The sequence below is a fragment of the Rana temporaria genome, chromosome 1 (genome assembly GCF_905171775.1).
Source record: "Rana temporaria chromosome 1, aRanTem1.1, whole genome shotgun sequence".
NCBI classification, from domain to species: domain Eukaryota; kingdom Metazoa; phylum Chordata; class Amphibia; order Anura; family Ranidae; genus Rana; species Rana temporaria.
The window spans coordinates 206,603,916-206,626,793 of NC_053489.1; the positions used below are offsets into that span (position 1 = coordinate 206,603,916).

Genomic DNA, 22,878 nt, shown 5'->3' on the forward strand with positions numbered 1-22,878 from the left:
CGCATGCGCCCCCCAGAAGTGTCGGATCATGTACTAGGTACATGATCCGGCGTAGCAGTGCCACTTTGCTGTCGTATATGTAATTTATACGGTCAGCAAGTGGTTAAAGTATAAATATGGGCAAAACTTTTTTGTTTAATTTTGGATGGATTAAGAGAGGGTTATAACCCGTCAGATTTTTCCCCCATCTGTGTCCTATTAAGAGAGATTGCCGCCACTTCCTGTCGCATAACTAAAACAAGATTTGAGAGGAAATCCCTCCAAAGTGAGAGAACTCCTGGTCATCACAGACTCTGACTCTGTGAGTGGCCGGAGTCGCATGCGTATGGGAGCCACAGAACAGTGGTATAGTGCTTAGCACTGTCACCTAGCAGCAAGAAGGGTCGCTGGTTTGATCCCGACCACGACACCATCTGCCTGGAGTTTGCATGTTCTCCCTGTGCCTGCGTGGGTTTCCTCCGGGTACTCCAGTTTCCTACTACACTCTAAAAGACATGCTGGTAGGTTAATCGGATGCAAAAATTGGCCTTAGTATGAATGTGAGTTAGGGACCTTTCATTGTAAGCTTCTTGAGGGTAGGGACTGATGTGAATGTACAATGTATATGTAAAGCGCTGCGTAAAATTGATGGCGCTATATAAATACCTGAAATAAATAACCAATTCTGGCACTTGCTAGTGAAGAAACGGCACGGAGGGCTGCTTCTTTACCGGGCATGCACCGATGACATTGGTGCAAGCATATATGGTAAATATCTCCTAAACCTGCATTTACAGTACCTACAGGTAAGCCTTATTATAGGTATACCTGTAGGCACAAGTAGTGTAACAGGGTTTACAACCACTTTCCATGAATGGAGGGAACCCCATCACCTTCATAGGTATCATACACATTCCAGGCACTAATTACACCTGAATCTCACATCTCCTGCGTTGTGCCCCAGTCATTCCACTTCCTCTAATGCTCACAGCCCTGTGCCCCATGCTTCTCTGCACTCCGTCACTTTTCTTTCCTCCTATGCGTACAATGAAACACTGTATTATTCTTCCTCTTTCCTCCTCCACACATCCCATCCAGGCAGCAACTTCCCTTAGAGCGCTGACATCACGGATCACATGACCGATCACGTGGGGCGCAGCGCCGACCTGGAAGTGAGTGGTGTCTCCCGATGCGCTGTGGGTGGTGGAGCTGTGCGGCATGGTCGCGTAGATATGACGAGCCGTGGAGTGGGCGGAGCAATCTTACTCCCTCGTGCTGTGATAGGAAGGTATTTATTTTCTTTTTTTATTCCAGTCCCTTCCCTACACGTGCTCCAGTCAGTGCGGGCTATTAATAGTAGTGCTGTCAGTTACACCCCCACTAATCTATATGTATATGAGGGCTGTGGCTTTATTTAGCCATCTTCTTCTCCGCTGTGCTGCTCCTTATAGCTTGATATAGTAAAGCTGTGCATTACTACACTAACATCAGTATATATACAGATCATGGAATACATGCATGGGCTGTTTTGCCTGGCAAAGGAGATGTATTTCTATCCATCCAGTCCTGGGTTTTACATTGCTCTGCTACACAGTACATCCATTCTAGTGTGCTCACTTTCTTCACTGCAGTGAAAGCCAAACTCCAGGCTGCCCCAGTGAATGAACATTGCAAACTGACCTTAAAGAGGCACTTCACGTTTGGTTTTGGCCTATTTTACCCGGTCTGCAGGGTTCAGCTTAAAGCATTTGTTACCCCAACACATCATAGTCCTGATATGTGCCTGCTGTAACATGTACTTGTATGAGAAAGTATCCTGTTCTCTTTGTATTGCTTCCTTTATGTGAAATCCCTGGTGTTCCTGCTATTCCCTGTTCTTTCCTATTACAAACTGATCACACTAAGCAAAACACACCGTGGTCAGTTCTCTAGCTATGCTGGGAACGCATCCTGCTCTCCTCCAATGATCAGACTTGTCCTGACACCCCCCTGCTGCACAGCCATTCACTGGGAAGCTCAGTATGCTACTATTTCTCTTTCCCCCAGCTCCTTATGCAGCTGAGAACAGAGGGAATGTGATCACTTATAAAAAAAGGGGGGGGGGAGTCTTTATAATGTTTTTTTTTTATATCTACACCAGGGGTAGGCAACCTCGGCCCTCCAGCTGTGGTGAAACTACAAATCCCATCATGCCTCTGCCTCTAGGAGTCATGCCTGTCATTGTTAGGGTCTTGCAATGTCTCATGGGACTTGTAGTTTCAAAACAGCTGGAGGGCCAAGGTTCCCTACCCTTGATCTACACACACATGTTTTGCCTTTAATTTCCATTTTAAACTGAATGGGTTGTTTTACAAGGTGATCGATCGTTTACAATCACTTTTAAGGAGTTGTAAAGGCAGAAGGTTTTTAATATATTCAATGCATTAAATAAAAAAAAACCTGTGTAGCAGCCCCCCCAGAAACCCCCAATTACCTACCTGAGCTCCTTCTCTCTCCAGCGATGTCCACGATCCCCTCAGCCATCCAGTACACTCCTGATTGGCTGAGACAGAGCAGCGGCGCCATTAGGGTTTCCACCTCATCCCTTTAAACCCGAACACATGTGAATTACACAGGTTTGGAGGCTAAGTTAATGCAGATAAGGCACCGATCGAGTTTAATTACCACCTTAATCAGCCATGGAACCTGTGTAATTTATATGTGTTTGGGTTTAAAGGGTTGAGGTGGCAACCCTAGGCGCCATTGGCTTCTGCAGCTGTCAATCAAAGTCAGTCAGACAATCAGGGGAGGGCAGGGCCAGGTCAGGGCTCCGTGTCTGAATGCATACACGGGGCTTTAACTCGGCTCGGGTGCCCCCTGTAACAGCTGCTGGCTGAGGGGCACTCAAAGGAGCGAGGGGCCAGGAGCAGCAAAGAGGGACCCAAGAAGAGGAGGATCTGGGCTGCTCTGTGCAAAGCCACTGCACAGAGGAGGTAAGTAGAACATGTTTGTTATTTAAAGAAAAAAAAAAAACAAGCATTTACAATCACTTTAAATAACATACTCCCCCACACAGTTTATCAAGTATTAACCTGTTGTGATCTGCCGACCCCCACCACCACACATCAGGTCACGCCCCACCATTTTTTTTTCTGGCCACTTCAGGAGCCAGCTGGCCTGCAATGTCCCACCTCCCCCTCCTACATCCACTCTCTGATGCCTGCTGGGACACCTGACACTGATACCCCAGGGGGCTGCCAGAGCAGAGTACACATCGTTCTTGCCTAGGTAAGAATGGAGAGAGGGGGTGGGCCAGACCAAAAAGTAATTTGAAAAAAGAGAAACAAACAAAAAAAAATCTGCTTTTATTATTGAAGAGGGGGGAGGGTTCACATGATGCAAAGTACTTGGAGGGAGTGAAGGTTGCTTTGAAGTGTAACTGAAGGCAAACTTTTTTTCTCTTATGTTCATTGACAGACACAGCTTCTCTTCATTCTTGATCATAGGGTTATAGCGCCACCTACAGGAGTAGGACAGTGGGCAAAAATAGAACACAGCACCGCCTATGGGCAGTCCTATCTGGTATAAACACCTTCTCTGCTATAGGCAAGCCAGTTATTTCTGCCTAGTGTTTCAGGAGTAATGACCTAGTTCCCTGCTGGGATCTGTGGTTCTATAGTGTTTTTTTTCCCTTCTTTTTCTTTTTTCCTGCAGAGATTTTTAATCAACAGTCGGGCTGGATAATCTAGATCCAGTGGTCACCCCTGTCTGGCCAACGCACGCATGCAAACTTTTAGCAACACACTGGGCCAGCAGAAATAGGACTGGGACAGCCGGTGAGGTAATTGTATTGCGGGGACATATATGACTGGGCATTTGCAGTCCGTGTCACAGTGTTACCCATTTCAGTGGAGAGGAGGATCAGTCATGAAAGTCTTACCTGCATGCTCTTCTGGCCTGGTAAGTAGATGCCCCCCTTTCCCTCTTCGGATGCAGTGTAGGGAGGTCGATCATCTGGGGTCTCCTCCTCCACTATAGGCCTGGGTTCCTTTGCCAGTCTCCCCTTTTCTCCTATGCCCTCTGGGGTGAATTGGTGTGGGGTTTGGTACCTGGTCCCCCCTTGCTTCGGCTGTGTTGCGGGTTGTAGCTGTAGGGACAATGTGCAGTGTTTGCCCATGCGCCTTCTTTCTCCTCCCTTTTTCCCGGGTTGAGAACCTTGAGGCTGCGGGGACCATTCAAGGCAAGTATTTCATCCTGCACCCTAGGATGTATTTTTCTCACCTGTTTTGGTATGCGGCTCTGGTATGGGCCCGCCTGTTGCCACCATGTGGTTGGGCTGCCTGACAATTTAGGCCACGGCTTTGGGGCCTTCTAGAATGGGGTACAGCGCCCACCATCTTGCCTTTGAGCAGGTGTCCTTTCCTACTACCTTTTCCGCCACTGGGCTGGCATCCTGCTGGATCCTGGGGCAGGCTGTTGCAGCTGCGATTTTGATTTTGGACTTCTGCCCTTTTTTCCTCAGCCTTCAATGCTACGCGTCATGTGGTTCTGTCCACTCGGACATGCAGAGGGCTCCTTGGCAGTGGCGCTGCAAGTGATGTTGCTGGCACTGTGTCCATGTGGATTCTGTTACTGCACATAATAAGGCACTGGTGATTGCACACGTTGCCCCTGCATACCTCCCAACTGTCCCTGATTTTGAGGGACTGTCCCTGATTTAGAGCACTGTCCCTCATTCCTCCCCATTTGTCCCTCATTTTGGTCTGATCTATATAGTTGTATATAAAATGCACTTTTTATTTATCAAAAAGTGTTTCCCAGTGCTAAACCTTTCATCTAATTTCTAAATTGCTGCATTTGTAAACTCTAAAAACCAATATAAAGGAATAGTAGTGGTAAAAAAAGCACTTGTGGGTTTAACCAATTTTGTTTTTGTACAATTCTCCTTTAAGGGGGTGTGCCAGGTGGTGTGTCCTATGACTGCATACTATTGCTGATAGGTGTCCCTCATTCCCATCTCAAAAAGTTGGGAGGTATGCCCTTGTGTGGAACATGTTGCAGATTGAGGGCTCTGGGGCTGCCGAGGCAGTGACTGTCCCCTTTTGGTACACACTCGCTGGTGCATTCTACCAAGTTTTTTTCCTCTGCCCCACATATTTTGATTTATTTCCTAAGCCAGGGGGCACTCAAAACATCCATTTATAGTACTGGAATGCATTATTCCTATGAGGAGGCCCTTCTGAAGAGGTGGACCTTCCCCCCCATCACAGGCCCCTTAATATTTTGGTTGAAATGGTCGAACAGACAACCATCATACTGGGTAAGGAATCTCCTCCTTGTAAGTGTCCCATGGACAAGTCGGTTAACTGCTCTACGTTTATGGATGCAGTGTTGATATTGCTCTGGTGTAGAAGATGCTCACTGGGTAGGCTGGGCTCTTACATCAAGGACTGGGTGAGGGCTGTTTTTTCCCAGGCTTATAGGGAACTGGCAAACCAACTAGTCCAGGGCCTCAGGTACAGTGTGATGCGTCCCTGGATGCAAGTCCCTTGCTTTTCAAGATCTCCATCTTGGCGGTAGTGCGTCGCCATTTTCTCTGGTTTCAGTGTTGGTCGGTGGAGCTGCTCTTTTGACAGGTTCCTTCTTCCCCTGCCCACCTATGGATTTTTGTTCCCTAGGTTCTTTGGACACGGCTCCAAGCCCTTCAGGATCCCAAGGATAAGCCCTCCTCATGGCTTGGCCCTGCACAACGCTGAGGTGGAGGGTCATTGCTGTTAGTTTGCAGACCTGGGGACCTCTCTGCTTACCATCAGTGGGTATGAAAACTGATCCTGTCAGGCTACAAACTAGATTTTTATGTTTGCCTCGTTTTCATAGGAAGATAACTTGGCCTCCATAGATGTGAAAAAGCACCAACGCTTATTATGCCTTACGGTTGGTGACATGAATTACCAGGTTGTGGCGAATCCCTTTGGTTTGTCTCCACACCTTGGTTATTTATAAGATGATGGCTTTGGTCCTGGTGTTGCTGAGACAATGGGGGATTGCCGTGATTAGCTATCTGGAGCGGAGACCTATTCTGCCTTGATGGACAATGCTGCGATCACGATGGGTGATGGATGGGTCCTATACCTTAAACTGTCCACTCTGACCCCGACCAGAATCCTTTGGTGCATGAAGGTCTAAGGTAAAGAGCCAGCAACTTGTCCATCGGAAAAAATCACTTTGTTACATCAAATGACTTGGCATTGCACTTTTCTTCCCATGGCAAAATCCTTTGGTGGATGGCGCTTCCTCTACCAGCTCTTTCTGCCATTTACTTTCACGTTCACGTTCACGTTCCAGACATAGACAACTATCAGGCTGATTTCCTGAGTCATCAGATGCTGGGTCAGAGAGAGTGGTCCCTTCACCCAGGAAATTGTCGACAACTCTGCTTAAGTTGGGAGATGCTGGACTTGGATCTCCTGGCATCCCGTCTCAACAGTAAAGTGCCATGTTCTGTGGCAGCATCGAAAAATACTCTGGCCGATGTGACAGACACTCTGGTGGCACTGTGAAGCCATTATTGTCTCGTTTATGCATTTCCTCTTCTCAGGCTTCTTCGCAGGATAGAGGCCTAAGGGATTCCGGTCATTCTCGTTGGCCCAAGGTAGCCTTGTCGGCCCATAAAGGTACCTTCCGGGGTTTTATCATCACAATTGGAAAGTTTATATATATTGTGGTGCAAGGTGGTGTTTCTCTGTGTGCCTTCTGGGTGGCTCGAATCTTGGCCTTTCTTCACCTTGGCATTGAGCACAAGCTTGCTTTGAGTTCCATTAAGGGTCAGATCTTTGCCCTTGAGGTCTTTTTTTCACCGCCCCTTGGCCACGTACTCCTTGATTCATACCATAATCCAAGGGGTTCATCATGTGGCACGCCAGGTGCGTTCGCCTTGCCACCGCAGGACCTAAGCTTGTTTCCTTTGGTCCTTCAGAAGCCTTCTTTTTGAGTACAGAGAATTTCCTTTGCTCATGCATTCTCAGAAGGTTACCCTTTTGATTGAGGCTACTTCTGTGTGCCGTGTGTCATAGCTAGCGGCCTTGTCCCATAAGTCCCCTTATTTGGTCTGACACAGGGATATGGTGGTTGTCTGTTCGCATTCTACTGTTCCTTCTGAAGGTGGCATCTGATTTTCATCTGCTTGTGGCCATTGTCCTACCTTCACTGTGTCCACATCCGTCGCACGCTAAAGAGATTGCACTGTATGTGGTCGGGGTGATTTTTGTATACCTGTCTGCTACAGATTCCTTTTGGAGGTCGGATTCTCTTTTTTTTGTGACAACAGACGGGCCACAGAATGTCCTGATGGCCTCCTCTGCCACCATTTCTTGATCGATAAGGTAGACGGTGGCAGACAGATGGTGTTTACGGTGGTTAAGGCTTGTGCCATTAAAGGTCGGGCTTCCCCCTTCCTTATTTTCATCACACTCTATCAGTGCGATTTGTGCCTCTTGGGTGTTGCGAGTTCCGGCGTCTCGGTCTCAAGTTTTCAAGGTGGCTATCTGGTCATCTCTGCATACAGTATCATACAAAATTGTTAAACAATTGATGTTTTTGCATCTTTGTGTTGACTGCAAGGCTTTGCAGGTGGCTGTTTGAGGTTCCTTGTTTTTTTTTACTGTAGGGGGATTTCTTTGAGTGGCTGCCTGTTTTGCCTGTTGACTCCTGCCTTATCTCCTACCCCTTATTTAGGTACTGCTGTGGGACGTCCCTATGGTCCAAAATGAGAAGCTGTGTGTGTCAATAAACGTAAAAGAAATGGGATTTGTTTGTTACTAACTGTAAAATCCCTTTCTCTGAGTTCATTGACAGACACAGCACCAGCCCCTTTTTTTGGTCTTTTATTTTTTTTTTGGTCTTGTAGGGCTTTGTGGCTTGCCTATAGCAGAGAACAAGTTTATACAAGCTAGGACTGCCCATGGCTGGTGCTGTGTTCTTTTTTGGCTTAGTGTCCTACTTCTGTAAGTGGTGCTATAACCCTGTGGAAAAGAATGAAGAGAAGCTGTGTCCATCAATTAATTCATAGAAAGGGATTTTGTAATGAGTAACAAAAAATCCTGCATTTCTTCTTTTTTTTTTTTTTGCCATCTGTGGCCTATTGGGGAGATTTACCTTCACTTCCTTCCTACAGCCAGTAAATCCCTCCATTGGAACATTTTCTCTTTATTAGTGTTTTGATGTCAACCCAGACAGAAAAAAAGCCTAAGGGTCCTTTCACAGGGGGCGGATCAGTAATGATCCGCCTCCGTGTGTCCGCAAGCTCAGCGGGGATCGCTCCGTATATCCCCGGGCGGTCAGGGACCGCCCTGTTTTTCTCCGCTCTTCCCTATGGGGGGATCGGATTAACACGGACCGCGTGTCCGTGTTCATCCGATCCACAGACGGAAGAAAAAATAGGACATTCTACCGTCTGCAAAATCAGGTCTTTGCGGAGGCGGGTGATTACGGGTGTCAGCGGATGTTTATCCGCTGACACCCGCAATCACATAGGGACCAATGTATGTCCCTTTTTCATCCGCAAACGGATGGATGAAAAAGCGGACATATGGTCCGCATGTCTGAAAGGGGCCTAATGTGTGCTAATTCCTCTCAATCTCTCCAAAACGTAAAAAAAAAAAAAAAAAAGTTTTGCCATTTTACTCCTGAAAGTGTGCTGAATCAGCCCATTAATACAAGGCCTTGCTGTGCTCTTTTGGACATCTTATGCAAAGAAGCCTCTTCCTCGGTTCACAGACTACAGTCAGGAAGCACTCACACCCATAGCATACACACGCTCGGACTTTTCTGCAAACTTTTCTAACACTTTCCCAACATCACGTGGTTTTACTTGCTCTTTACCGCCACCCTTTGGTTAACTACTGCTATTGTTGGTTGAGTTTAACATTGGTTCTGAGCATGCGCATTTGTACTTTGTCCAAAAGTCCGATGGTTTGCTGTACACACGGTCGGACAAGGCACCATCGGACTTTTGTTGCCAGAAAGTTGGTCCGTTCGCAGACCCAACTTTTTGTCCGATGAAAGCCAAAAAAGTTGGTCCGATGGAACGTACACACGGTCGGACAAATACGAAAAGTGCCGGATTTTGAAGTTGGTTGGGCAAAAGTCCGACCGTGTGTATGGGGCTTTACAGTGTATGCCAAGCCAAAAATGTTTTTTTCTCATTTTGGCATGAGTGAGAAGGTTTAGAATTCCTGTCAGGTTTTACTGCTTTCCAGAGCTCTGTTACAGAGATTTCCTATCACCTCCTGTCTTGCAGACAAAAGCAACACATACAGAAATATGGTTCTAGCCTTCCTCTATTTTACTTTCCTCTACTTTACTTCCTGTCTGGTAAAGCATTGTCAGGAATACAGGAAGTGAGGATAAATCTTTCTAATGGAGCCCCAGATAGCCACCAACACCCGACAGGGGTTTTAACACTTACCCATCCAAAACTGAGTAAAAAAGCTTTTGGCTGGACATACAGTTTACCACTTCCAATCTCCTACATGTCCGCACTCTGGCAACTGTCCACATTGTGACTTTTCTGAGTATACAGTATAGCCTTTAGGCGCCTGATATCCAAATCCAGTAATGGCATCCAGAAAATCAATTAAGTTTATATTTCTGTCACATACATGTGGAATGTATTGACATGTGATGCAAACAGTACTTAACTTTTTCTATTTATTATTAGGTAGAATATAGTATTTACAATGAGTCTTCCTCCACCGGATCCAAAATTTGACCTTCGAGGCATTGGTGCAGAAGTCAGTAGCCTTCACTTTCACTGCAGAGTTCATAAACCATGTCCACCCCTTCTATTTTCTGGGTAAGTTTCATATAAAATAAATAAATATATATATATATATATATATATATATATATATATATATATATATATATATATATATATATATATATATATATATATATATATATATATATATATATACTATTCTATTCTATTATTCACTGTTGATCCTAAATGTATTTGACGGGTATACTTACGAATATAGCAATAATATGAAGAAGTCTAAGGACGCTGCACTCCCACCATTTGACATAGTGAAACAGCCTTGTTACCTCTCTGGCCATAACCACTGACGTGTTTTGTCCTGCCCCAGGGCTTAATCATAGAGGTTATCCAAAGCAGTTACATTCAAAGCATGCAGTGAATGATACCTGTCATAGACGCTTGTGCTCTCAACTTATGTGTCAAGTAGTGATGCATTGAAATTTCAGCCGCCGGACATAGGTTTTTCAGCGTTGTGCTGAAAGCACAAAAGATGTCGATAATGGATGCTAAAAACACCTGTGATTTTTGCTGTGATTTTACCTTGATTTTACCGTGCTTATCATGTGTTTTTCATAGGTCATATGACTAAAAAAATTAATCAAAAACACAAAACGGGTGCATTTTCTCTTTCGTTCATGGACGAACACAACCTTAATCTTGACAAAGTGGGTATTAGCCTTCCTTTAGGAGTGACTAGGCAGAAAGTGTTAAAAACTTCAAAGCTGAACAGCCCCACCCAGGGGTCGGTCCTACTAGCTATATCCCCTCAGCTAAGTTAAGAAGAAGACATGGCCCCCTTCGGGCCCATAAGCCTGGAGTTTTTTTTATTCCAGATGGAAATTTTGTTATTTTATTTTTATTTTTTTGTTCCTGTGATCTTCGATCAACTGCCGACTGGGCGACAGGCTGGATCCCAGATCCTTGTAGTCCCCCCAGTTTCGGCCATCGAGCGTGTACCGATCGTTACGCACTGGGTCGTCCACGACATGCCCGTCGCTCTACGGGTGGCCGGTGAGCTATACGCTCCAGGGCTTGCATAGGACCGGTCTACAGGGCCGAGTTGCAGTAGCCTGGCTGACAGTCACCTCCGTCACCATGCGGAAGATGGTCTGTCTGGGATGCTTCCAGCACAATCCTCAGGAAGGGTAAGTATAATCCCCTGCTCCAGCAGGAAGACAGAGCTGGGCATTCCTGGAGAGGTGAATTAAGGGTTCTATCCTTCTCCCCTCCCTTGGCTCTCTGAGCTAGCTTCTGGGGTGGGGCTTCATCTGGGGAGGGCTTCACCTGGGGGAACTGTGCATATACATCCGCTAAAGCATTGTTATAAGCTGCTTAAAGAGATTTTGCTTACTTGTGTGTCCTTCTCCATGCCGTCGGCGACCATTTTTGCTGTGATCCATGCTGTATTGCTCTATCTGCACTGGTGGCCATGTTCTTGTGGCCGCGCTGTATTTGGCCTCTATCTTCCGCTTGGCGGCCATGTTTTTTGTGATCCTGCTGTGTTTACTTTTTACTGCACTGGCGGCCATGTTCTTGTGGCCGGCTGTAATTGGCCTCTATCTTCCGCTTGGCAGCCATCTTTGCTGTGGTCCAGGTGGTGTTTGACTATTCATGCTCGGCGGCCATGTTTTTGTGGCCGCACTATATTCTGCCTCTAGCGGCTGCTCGGCGGCCTTTGTCCTGGGCTCCTGGCTCTATCTACACCCAGTGGTAATACGCTTGTGTACCGTGGCATTGTATGATCTCGATCGGCCGCTCGGCGGCCTGTTTTTTGCTGAGATCCATGCACTGGCTATGGTCGGCGGCCATGTTCTTGTGGCCCCGCGACAGTTATTGGCCTCTAGTGGCCGCTCGGTGGCCATTTTGACATCTATCAGACAGCACTTAAACGGCGCAGACTGACAGACACACGCTGCTGAACGGTCCACCTGCATATCTGACAAGGAAGCAGCTCTACTAAGTGGCGGATGGCAGCATACTACTGTTCCAGGGTGGTGAGTCATCTGAGTGGGAACCTCTCGTCTCTGCTGAAGCTAGGAGGGTGGGTTACTGTGCCTTGCCTTGAAGTTCCTGTGTCAGGCGTGTGGGTCAGCATGGCGTCAGAAGCAGACGCTTTTTCCCCTGTAACACCTGAGCTTGCAATTGATGCCCCTGCACCCGATGTATTGGTGGACGCTATGTCGGCAATCCTAGATGCCTTTGTTGCCAAGGTGGAAGCAGCGCGTGGGAAAACATGGGCTAGAAAGCGCCCCCTGCCATTTTCTGGGGACAACTCAGATGCGGAGCCGGGTCCAGCTACGGCTCATGACCCTGGCTCTGAGGTATCTGATGTTGCGGACTGAGACCGGCGGACAGTGAGGATGACTCCGGATCCAGGTCAACATGCAATAGGGCTCTGGTAAGTGACTTTATCACCACAGTGCGAGATACTCTAAAAATAGAGGGGTCTGCAGAAGCGCCGCTCCCTTTTGGGTTCCGTAAGGCGACCTGCACTGCTAAGGTGTTTGCTTGTGTGTCTTATTTAGACAAACTTTTATACAATGAGTGGGACAAACCACAGAAGGTTTTTTCAGTCCCTAAAAATCTAGCGGTGCGTTATCCTCTTGAAAAGAGTTTCTTGAAAAGATGAACCTCGCCCCCGATAGTGGACCCTCCTGTGTCCAGACCAAACAAGCTAACCACTATACCGGTGGAGGGGGCTCCCGCCTTCAAGGACCCTGCGGACAAGAAGGCCGAGGCGATCACCCACAACCTGTACACGGTAGTGAGTTCGGCGGTACGCCCAACCATAGTTGGGGCCCTGGTGTCTCAGACACTCATGGAATGGGCAAAGATGCTGCATAATGGGTTAGAAGCATATCAGGCGAGGTACCCCTAACTGACCAACTGGTACAGGGCCAAAAATTTGTTTGCGAATCAGCCTTGGACACGATTCCTCTGCTGGCCAGGGCTTCAAGCCATGGGGTGGTGTTACGCCGTCTACTTTGTTTAAAGAATTGGTCTGCGGACCAATCTTCTAAGAAGGCCCTGATGGACTTGCCCTTTAAGGGCGACAGACTTTTTGGAGCTTCCCTGGATGACATAATTAAAGATGCCTCAGAAGGTAAGAGCACGCTGCTCCCACAATCCAAAAAGGGGAAGGAGCCACGCCGTAGGCAAGGGCCCTTCTTTACCGCGCATAAGCGTTTTTTTTCATCCGCCCAGTGCGGCAGATAACAAACCTCAGGCTGATAAAGCACCTGCTAAGGGACAGAGACGTCCCTGGTTTCGCAAACCCAACAAACCTGCAAACAAAGCTATGTCCGCATGAAGGTTTGCCCCCACCCATCTTTCGGGTGAGGGGACGTCTCGCGAATATGCGACCCGGTGGACATCTCAGGTCCCCGACCAGTGGGTTTGCGAAGTAGTGTCTTCAGGGTACAAAAGAGAAATTCTATCTTTGATTTTTTTCCCTCCAGCTACAGCCGACTCGTCAGGAAACCCTACTCTGTTCATAGTACCAAAGAAGGAGGGCGTTCGTTCAATCCTGGACCTCGCGGCCCTCAATTGCTTTGTGAAGGTACAAAGATTCCGGATGGAATCGGTTCACTCTGTCGTCACTGCCCTCCAGCCAGGGGACTTCTTGGCATACTTGAACATCAGGGATGCCTATTTTCATGTCCCCATAGGCACCAAGCATCAGAGATATCTGTGTTTTGCGGTCCGGGAAGACCACTATCAATTTGTGGCTCTCCCCTTTTGCCTGGCATCGGCACCAAGGTGCTGGCCCCAATTCTGGCCCTACTAAGACAGCATGGCATCGCTATCGTGGGCTACTTGGTCGATCTTCTTCTGAGGGCCACCTCAAGCTCAGAATTAGAGGTGAGCATGTCTATAACCTGTCAACCCCTCCGACACTTTGGTTGGGTACTGAACACTGAGAAGTCAGTAATGGTACCGACTCAACGCCTAGTATATCTGTGGTTTATTCTGGACTTCTCAGAGGCAAAGGTTTTTTTCCCTGTGGAAAAGTTGCAGACCCTTCGGGCTGCGGTGCGGCAGTTGACATCCCAGAATTGGTCGTCACTCGGCTTTTGCATGCGAGTCCTGGGCCTCATGGTGGCCTCCTTCTTCAAGGCGGTACCATATGCGCAATCTTACACGCGAGTGTTACAGAAGGAAATTCTGTCCAGATGGGACAAGTGCTCATCATCCCTGGATTGTCAAATCTGGGTGAGCCACCTGGTCAGGACCTCCCTAGTTTGGTGGCTGACCTCTCCGGCACTTCTGTCTGGGAAGTCGTTTCTTCCTTTTCACTGGATAGTCATCACGACGGACGCCAGCCTTACCGGTTGGGGGGGGGGAGTCTGGGAGGTTCTCGACCCAGGGTCGCTGATCTCCTGCTTTGAAGGTTAAGAGCCACGTGTACAGCCAATGTCCTGGAACTTTTGGCGGTCAGGCTGTGCCTCTACACATGGTCTCAGAGGCTACAAGGGCGTCCAGTCAGGATCAAGTCGGACAACGCCACAGCAGTGGCATATGTCAACCATCAAGGAGGAACAAGAAGCTCGGCTGCAGCGTCAGGCCCCGTACACATGGTCGGACAAAACCGATGAGAATGGACCGAGGTTCAGTTTCATCGGTTCAAACCGACCGTGTGTATAGCCCATCGGTCTGTTTTCCTTCGGTCCAAAATTTTAAAACATGCTTCAAAACCGAACCGATGGACCGCTGCCCGATCGGTCCAAACCGATGGTTAGTACAGAAAAGCATCGGTTCAAAACCCGCGCATGTTCAGAATCAAGTCGACGCATGCTTGGAAGCATTGAACTTCGTTTTTTTCAGCACGTTGTTGTGTTTTACGTCACCGCGTTCTGACCCGATCAGATTTTGAACTGATGTGTACACACATCAGACCATCAGGCCACTTCAGCGGTGAACTGATGAAAACGGTCCGTCGGACCATTCTCATCGGTTTTGTCCGACCGTGTGTACAAGGCCTCAGAGGTCGCTCACACCCTAAGGTGTGCAGAAAGGAGCGTACCGGCCCTGTCGGACGTATACATTCCGGTCGTGGAAAACTGGCAGGCGGACTACCTGAGTCGCCAGATGCTGGCCCAAGGAGATTGGTTTCTGCACCCGATGTGTTTCAGCTCCTTTGCCCAAGATGGGGCACGCCAGACGTAGATCTCCTGGCGTCTCGACTCAATCGGAAGGTATTGAGGTTTGTGGCCAGGTCAAGAGACCCATGGGCAGACGCGACAGATGCGTTAGTGGCACTGTGGAGTCAGTACCGGCTAACCTATGCCTTCCCTCCTCCTAAAGCTCCTTCCTCATCTGCTTCGCAGAGTGGAGACAGAGGAGATTCCAATGATCCTAATTGCTCCGGATTGGCCTTGGCACCTTGGTACGCAGACCTAGTGCCTCTAGTAACAGACGTCCCTTGGCCTCTACTGCTAGGAAAGGACCTGCTGTTTCAAGGTCCCATATGCCATCCTGTCTTACAGTCACTGGCTTTAACGGCAGGGCTATTGAGAGCCAGGGGCTAAGAGACCGTGGCCTGTCAAACTCAGTGATTTCTACCATGAGGAGTGCTTGGAAATCGTCCTCCAGGAAGATTTACCATCGCTCTTGGAAGACCTACACATCCATTCGTGAGGAAATGAGGTGACATCCGCGTGCTTATTTGGTTCCCAGAGTCCTGCTGTTCTTACAGCATGGGGCGGACCAAAAATTTGCTTTAAGTAAAATTAGGGGGCAGATATCTGCCCTGGCTGTCTTTTTTCAACAACCCCTGGCGGCTCACTCTCTAGTGAGAACGTTGGTACAAAGGGTTCGGCATGCGGCCCCTCCGGTCGGTCCTCCACTACCTCCGTGTGGATTTGAATAGCAGACGTCTCTTGGCGTCTACCGCTATGAGAGCACCTGCTGTCGCAAGGTCCCATAGGTCACCCTGCTTTACCGTCAATGGCTTTAACGGCATGGCCTCTAGGTGCCTCAGAAACCACCGTTTGAGAACATTAGGGAAATTCCCTTGTTGACACTTTCTCAGAAAGTGGTCCTTCTGGTGGCTGTTAGGTCAGTTAAGAAGGGTTCTGAGCTGGCAGCCTTGTCATGAAAGGCTCCCTATCTGATCTTCCACAAGGATAAGGTGCTGCTGCGTCCGCAGCCTTCTTTTCTTCCTAAGGTCACTTCGACCTTCCATCTCAAGGAAGACATTGTACTGCCATCCTTGTATCCTCATCCGTCGAATCCTAAGGAGATGACGTGGCATTCCATGGACGTTGTCCGAGCTCAGAGAGTATACTTGTCTGTTACTGCTCCATTCCGGAGTTCAGACTCACTGGCCACCATTTCGAGGTGGATCCGACAGATCGTGATCAGGCTTACGCCATAAAGGGTCGAGCGCCTCCCTGTCACGATGCATTCGACCAGGGCAATGGTGCCTCTTGGGCTTTCTGACATCAAGCGTCTGTTTCCCAGGTGTGTAAGGCGGCGACCTGGTCGCCCGGTCACACTTTCACTAAACTTTACAAGTTGATGTGAGTGCATCTTCGGATGCTTCTTCGGCCGCAAAGTTTTGCAGGCGGCTGTTTAGAGTTACAACTCCTCAATTGAGGAGCTTTGTTTTGTTTTGGGGTGAAGTTTAATTTTATGCTGTTCTCACCCCTCATTTTGACACTGCTTTGGGACGTCCCACTTTGTCAAGATTAAGGCTGTGTCCGTCCATGAACGAAAGAGAAAATAGGATTTTATACTCACCGTAAAATCCTTTTCTCTGAGTTTATGGACGGACACAGACCCCACCCCTCTTTTTTTAAGTTTGTACTGCTTTTGACGAACTGAGCTGCTTAGTGCAGGCTGAGGGGATATAGGGATATATTTTACGGCAAGTATAAAATCTTATTTTTGATGCATTCTTGCTATGTTTTCATTGCATTTCAGTGGGGAAGTGCTAACCAAATATGCACCAAAAATACAGAAAGCAGGGGGCCAGATTCACAAAAGAGATACGACGGCTTATCTCCTGATACGCCGTCGTATCTCTGTGATCCGCCCGTCGTATCTATGCGGCTGATTCATAGAATCAGTTACGCATAGATAGCCCTAAGATCCGACAGGTGTAATTGACTTACACCGTCGGATCTTAGGATGCAATTCTAGGCCGGCCGCTAGGTGGCGATTCCATTGCGGTCGGCGTGGAATATGCAAATGACTAGTTATGGCGATTCACGAACGTACGCTTTACCCGTCGCTCTAAATTTACGCCGTTTCCGTCGAGATACGCCGCGTAAAACTAAGGCTGCCCTCTAGGTGGCCTAGCCAATGTTAAGTATGGCCGTCGTTCCCGCGTCGAAATTTTAAAATTCACGTCGTTTGCGTAAGTCGTCCGTGAATGGCGCTGGACGGGGTTGAAACCAATGACATCCTTGCGACGTCATTTAGCGCAATGCACGTTGGGTAATTTGACGGACGGAGCATGCGCAGTACGTTCGGCGCGGGAACGCGCCTAATTTAAATGGTGCCCGCCCCATTTGAATTAGGCGGGGCTTGCGCCGATCGGATTTACGTTACACCGCCGCAAGTTTATAGGTAAGTGCTTTGTGAATCAGGCACTTACGCTGTAAACTTGCGGCGGTGTAACGTAAATGGGATACGTTACGCCGCCGCTGCGCAACGTATTTGTCTGTGAATCTGGCCCAGGATTTTTAACACCACTTTAAAAGGCGCTAATAATGGCCAACAATAAATTCATATTTATTTAAATTCATGATATAAATGTAAAAGTCAAATATAATACAATTATTTATAAAACAATATATTTTTTTTTAAAACGACAATTTCAGTTTCAGCCAAGTGAATCCTAGATTTTTAGTTTCAGCTCCGGAATTTTTATTTCGGTGCACCACTACTGTCAGATGTCTGGTGTCATAACTGATCACTCATGCAACATCATCATGGCAACTGCAGATAAGAGGCCAAGATGAAAGCTTCTTTGGCTGTAAAGTGTAGAAGGGTTTAATTCTGCTTTAAAACCATTTCCAAGGATAATGCCCCGTACACACCATCACTTTATGTGATGAAAAAAAACTACATTTTTAAAAACGTCACTTTAATTGACCGTGTGTGGGGGAAAACGTTGTTTTATGTCTTGTAAAAAACGACCAAAAAAAATTTAAGCATGCTTCAATTTTATGTGTCGTTTTTCAAAACGTCGTTTTTTACTTCACAGAAATTGACCGGGTGTAGCTAAAAACGTTGTTTTATAAGACGTTTTTACACCCGCGCATGCCTAGAAGCGAGCTTCAATGGAAAAAGTGGTGAGAACATAACCTCGCTTTGCTAGAACATTGTGAGAAAAACTATGGTGTGTAGGCAACTTCGTCTTTGAAAATTGAAGTTTCAAAAACGTCGTTTTTTACTTCACAGAAAATGTCGTTTTTTTTCATCACATAAAGTGATGGTGTGTATGCGGCATAATGCTGAGTAGGAGAATCAAAGCTTGTTACATAGGAATCTGCTTAGATATGTTACAGTTTAAAACTCTAGCACATGGCTGCAAGGGGGCTGTACAGCTTGCAAGAGCAGGGCCTGCTGTATGCTGGCCGATTCCAGCCCTTGCATAAGTACATCATCAGGCATACATCCCTTAGTTTTCATGCGTGTGTTTACGCAAGTGCCAACGTATACCCTTGTGCAACTTCTTTCTATTAGGCCTTGTACTCACGAGCAGACATGTCCGATGAAACCGGTCCGCGGACCGTTTTCATCGGACATGTCTGCCCGGGGACTTCTGTTCGATGGCTGTACACACCATCGAACAGAGGTCCGCGCGTAAACAATACGCGGGGCGTGTCCGCGGTGTCGCTGCGACAATGATGCGGCGACGTGGGCGGCCTGCCTTTAAAATGCTTCCACGCATGCGTCGAAGTCATTCGACGCATGCGAGGGATGGCGGGCGGCCGGACATGTACGGTAGGTCTGTACAGACGACCGTACATGTCGGGGGGACAGGTTTCCAGCGGACTGTTTTAAAGCAAGTCCAGGAAACAGTTGTCCGCTGGAAACCTGTGCGATCCGCCCGAAAATGGTCCGCTCGGGCCTACACACGGCCAAACATGTCTGCTGAAACTGGTCCGCGGTCGTGAGTACGGGGCCTAAGTGTGGCTCTGGGGGAAGATTTTTTGTAGTTTCTGTATGCTCTTGCCTTACGGTCCTGTGCATGAGCTCCTAAGGCACATACACACTATAAGAAAACATTTTCATCCAAGAAATTATCTTACGATTTTCTGATAGTGTGTAAACTTTCGACAGCCGATTCCGACCTTCCAAAAAAAAAATAATAATAATTTTCTCATACGTGAGCAGAATGAGCAATTTTTGTGCAATTTTCGTGCAATTTTCGTAGTTTTTTCCTACGAGAAAAATCTGAAAAGAAAGACTGCGCATGATCAGAAACAACAAAAAAAGCCTTTGTCATATGAGAATTTTCAGTTCCGACTTGCTGTATGCTTTTAATCCAAAGCACTTGTATATCAAAGCAAATTTCTCCATAGGAAATAACGGAAACTTAAATGATTCGTTCCACAACCATTTATTCTTCAGTTTATAGTCCATATAAAAAGATTATAGCAATGTGACCAGGTTGGAAGACTTCACAAGGGGATTTGAAGCAAAATCCAACAGGAGCTACAGAGTATTAAAGAGAAGAGAGGTGCTTTTAAGTGTAGCACTATGTTGCTAAATGTTGTACCTTCATTAAATGTAACCATATTGCTCCACTTAGAGGCGCCTCCACTACTTGTATATCAACATTTTATTACAAAATATTGCTTGTCTTGCAAAACGCTCTCAAACCAAGTTATTCTCAAACCAAGGTTTTACTGTAAGTTGTATGAATAGCTGCTAATCTCTGTCTGCAGTTTATTTGTGGATGTACCATGTGGCAGAGAAGGCCTCAAGTTGCATGGGTTTTCAGATTCCTACACCTCAATGGTCTATGGTGTCCTTTTATGAAGCAGTGAAATCTATTCACTGCTTCGTTCTCTGGCATTCACAAAGGAGATTTTTCTCCTCTGTGTGCCTGTTTATGAAGCGGAGTAGATCGCTTCACCCTTGGAGGAGTGAAGTGATCTACCAACGCTTCAAACAGTGGAGAACGGCCCCTGATACTGGAATCTTGTGAGACTTTACGAGCAGTGGCGGCTGGTGCTCAACATTTTTGGGGGGCGCAAACGAAAACAAAATTAAAAATTCAGCCTCACTGTGCCCATCAAATGCAGCCACTGTGCCATCAATTGTCACCACTGTGCCATGCCATCAAACGCAGCCACTGTGCCATGCCATCAAACGCAGCCACTGTGCCATCAATTTTCACCACTGTGCCATGCCATCAAACGCAGCCACTGTGCCATCAATTGTCACCACTGTGCCATGCCATCAAATGCAGTCACTGTGCCATGCCATCAAACGCAGCCACTGTGCCATTAATTGTCACCACTGTGCCATGCCATCAAACGCAGCAACTGTGCCATCAATTGTCACCACTGTGCCATGCCATCAAACGCAGCCACTGTGCCATCAATTGTCACCACTGTGCCATGCCATCAAATGCAGCCACTGTGCCATCAATTGTCACCACTGTGCCATGCCATCAAACACAGCCACTGTGCCATCAATTGTCACCACTGTGCCATGCCATCAAACGCAGCCACTGTGCCATCAATTGTTACCACTGTGCCATGCCATCAAATGCAGTCACTGTGCCATGCCATCAAACACAGCCACTGTGCTATCAATTGTCACCACTGTGCCATGCCATCAAACGCAGCCACTGTGCCAATCAATTGTCGCCACTGTGCCCTTTAATTGTCACCACTATGCCCTTTAATTGTCCCCACTGTGCCAATTGATGCCACTGTGCCCTTTAATTGTCGCCACTGTGCCCATTGATGCCACTGTGCCCATTGTCGCCACTAGAGGTAGATAATCGAACAATATATAATCATTATTAGTTGCACCTTTTTCTGCACTGGCCTTCCTAAAATTAGGCATTCTGAGTCATTGAAAAGTAAGCAATGTACATGGTTTTCCCTCGATGATGCTTCAGCCAATCAGGTTACTGGTAACCAGAACCGGTGAACCTGATTGGCTGAGACACCTGTCAGTCTTATCCAAGGAACGCACCTCCCGTACGTCCCGAGGATAAGTTTCCGGAAGGCTGAGGGCTGTACTCGGAAAGCCTATCGGAGCCGCTGGCTCTGATGGGCACTTCCTCACAGCCAACCAACTGCCGTTATTCAGGTGGCCGTCTGAATAATCGGCGGCAGCGGCAACAATAACATAGATTCATGCAATGCATGAATCTATGTTATTGCAACCTGACGGTGCAAATCTGGCAGTGCGAGAGCCAGAGGGGGCGGCGCTCCGTCGCCCTCTATGGACGAACCGCCACTGTTTACGAGATTACAGTACCAGAAATTCACTGAAAAGATGTCAGTTTATTGAGCAGTGATAAATTATCACCGCTCAGTACACTGACAGAGAGGTGTGGTTAATGTAATTAAAATAACGAGTCCCCCTACATAATATATATATACACACACACACACACACATTATATATATATATATACATGTATATACACACACATTACTGTGTGTGTGTGTGTGTGTGTGTGTGTGTATATATATATATATATATATATATATATATATATACACATTATATATATATATATATATATATATATATATATATATATATATATATATATACACATTATATATATATATATATATATATATATATATATATATATACACATTATAGTGTATATGTATGTGTGTGTGTGTGTGTGTATATATATATATATATATATATATATATATATACACATAAATATTACAGGGGGGCATAGTTAGTGTTGGGGGGTCTGAACGAGGTAGAAGGAAGTTAAAAATCTTCCTCAGAACCCCCGGGATTCCCTCTTCACTCCCCGCTTCACTACCTCTGAGATGGTGAATCGGGGAGTGTGAATTCTGACTCAGATCGCCAGTGAAGTGCTCAGATCACAGCTTCATAAACTGCCCGTTACTGTGTCAGTCTATGAGGATTCTCTATGTGTGGAGATAATCAGCAGGAGAACAAGTTCAAACACTTCCCCCCCCCCCCCCCATTATCTCTGTTTCATAAACTGTTTATGGGCTGTGATCAGTGGTGATCCTTGGGTTCACTGCTTCATAAACGGACACCTATGCTATGGTTAAGTTATAGAAGATCACTCTTTTTTATTACTAACTGGGATTCTCTTTTAGCTAGTGTTGATGTTACAGGTTTTGTTCTTTTTTACAGCTCTCATGGGCATGAGGAGGAAATGTAATGCTTACATTGAGATTGCCTGAAGAAAATGAGTACTCGGTACTGAGGCAGTGGAAATAAGAAACAAATGTGTCTAAGAAATATGTATTTCTTAATCACTGAGACAAGTGAATGTCCGGTAATAAATTGTCAGTTTTGTGCTGGAACTGTCTGGCCACTGATGCACTTGATGATTGGACATATAGGGGTATGTTACTAAAGCGGGGGTATGGCCTTACCAAGACCATTGTACTACTTAAAAAAAAAAGAAAAAAGTACAGCAATGTGCCTAAGGGCTCATTTACACGACTGTCTCTGCGATATGCATTTCTGCCTGCTCAGGTGCACGTGTTTTCAGTGTTTTTTCGGTGTGTGTTTTATTTTGCTTTTACACATTTTCATGCATGTTTGTGGTGCGTTGGCACACATTCAAGCATGTTTGTGCGTGTTTACATGCATTTGGGGTATGTTCCAGTGTGGAAAAATGCATCATGCTGTACTTTTTTTAAAACACGCATGAAAGCACAGCATGTGGTGTAAATTAAGCTTATGTAAACACTACACTACTACTAGGCTCATGTAAACACAGTGGTGTAAACTAGGCTCATTGAAAAACATTAATGGGATTGGAGACAGCAGGCATTCCAGGCAAGCATACGAATAAATTGTTAAACACAGAACCCAACTGGATGAATAATGGCTGCGGCCTTTATTTTTGGTTTTTAAACTGATTAATAATTTAAAAAAAAGCAATCACAAAT

At 46.6% G+C, this 22,878-nt stretch overlaps 1 protein-coding gene across 2 annotated transcripts in view; it reads left to right on the forward strand.

Annotated features, from left to right (window-relative positions):
• Nucleotides 1-1,131: 1,131 nt before the first annotated feature.
• Nucleotides 1,132-22,878, forward strand: part of GNB1L (G protein subunit beta 1 like) — a 75,732-nt gene continuing 53,985 nt past the window's right edge. Inside the window, exons 1-2 of one of the 2 annotated variants that reach the window (XM_040348054.1) lie at nucleotides 1,132-1,267; nucleotides 9,677-9,811. In XM_040348054.1, coding sequence (XP_040203988.1) covers nucleotides 9,696-9,811 — 116 coding nt within the window. In that variant the 5' untranslated portion in view covers nucleotides 1,132-1,267; nucleotides 9,677-9,695. The remainder of the gene's footprint in view (nucleotides 1,268-9,676; nucleotides 9,812-22,878) is intronic. The other variant, XM_040348046.1, reaches the window with a different exon arrangement.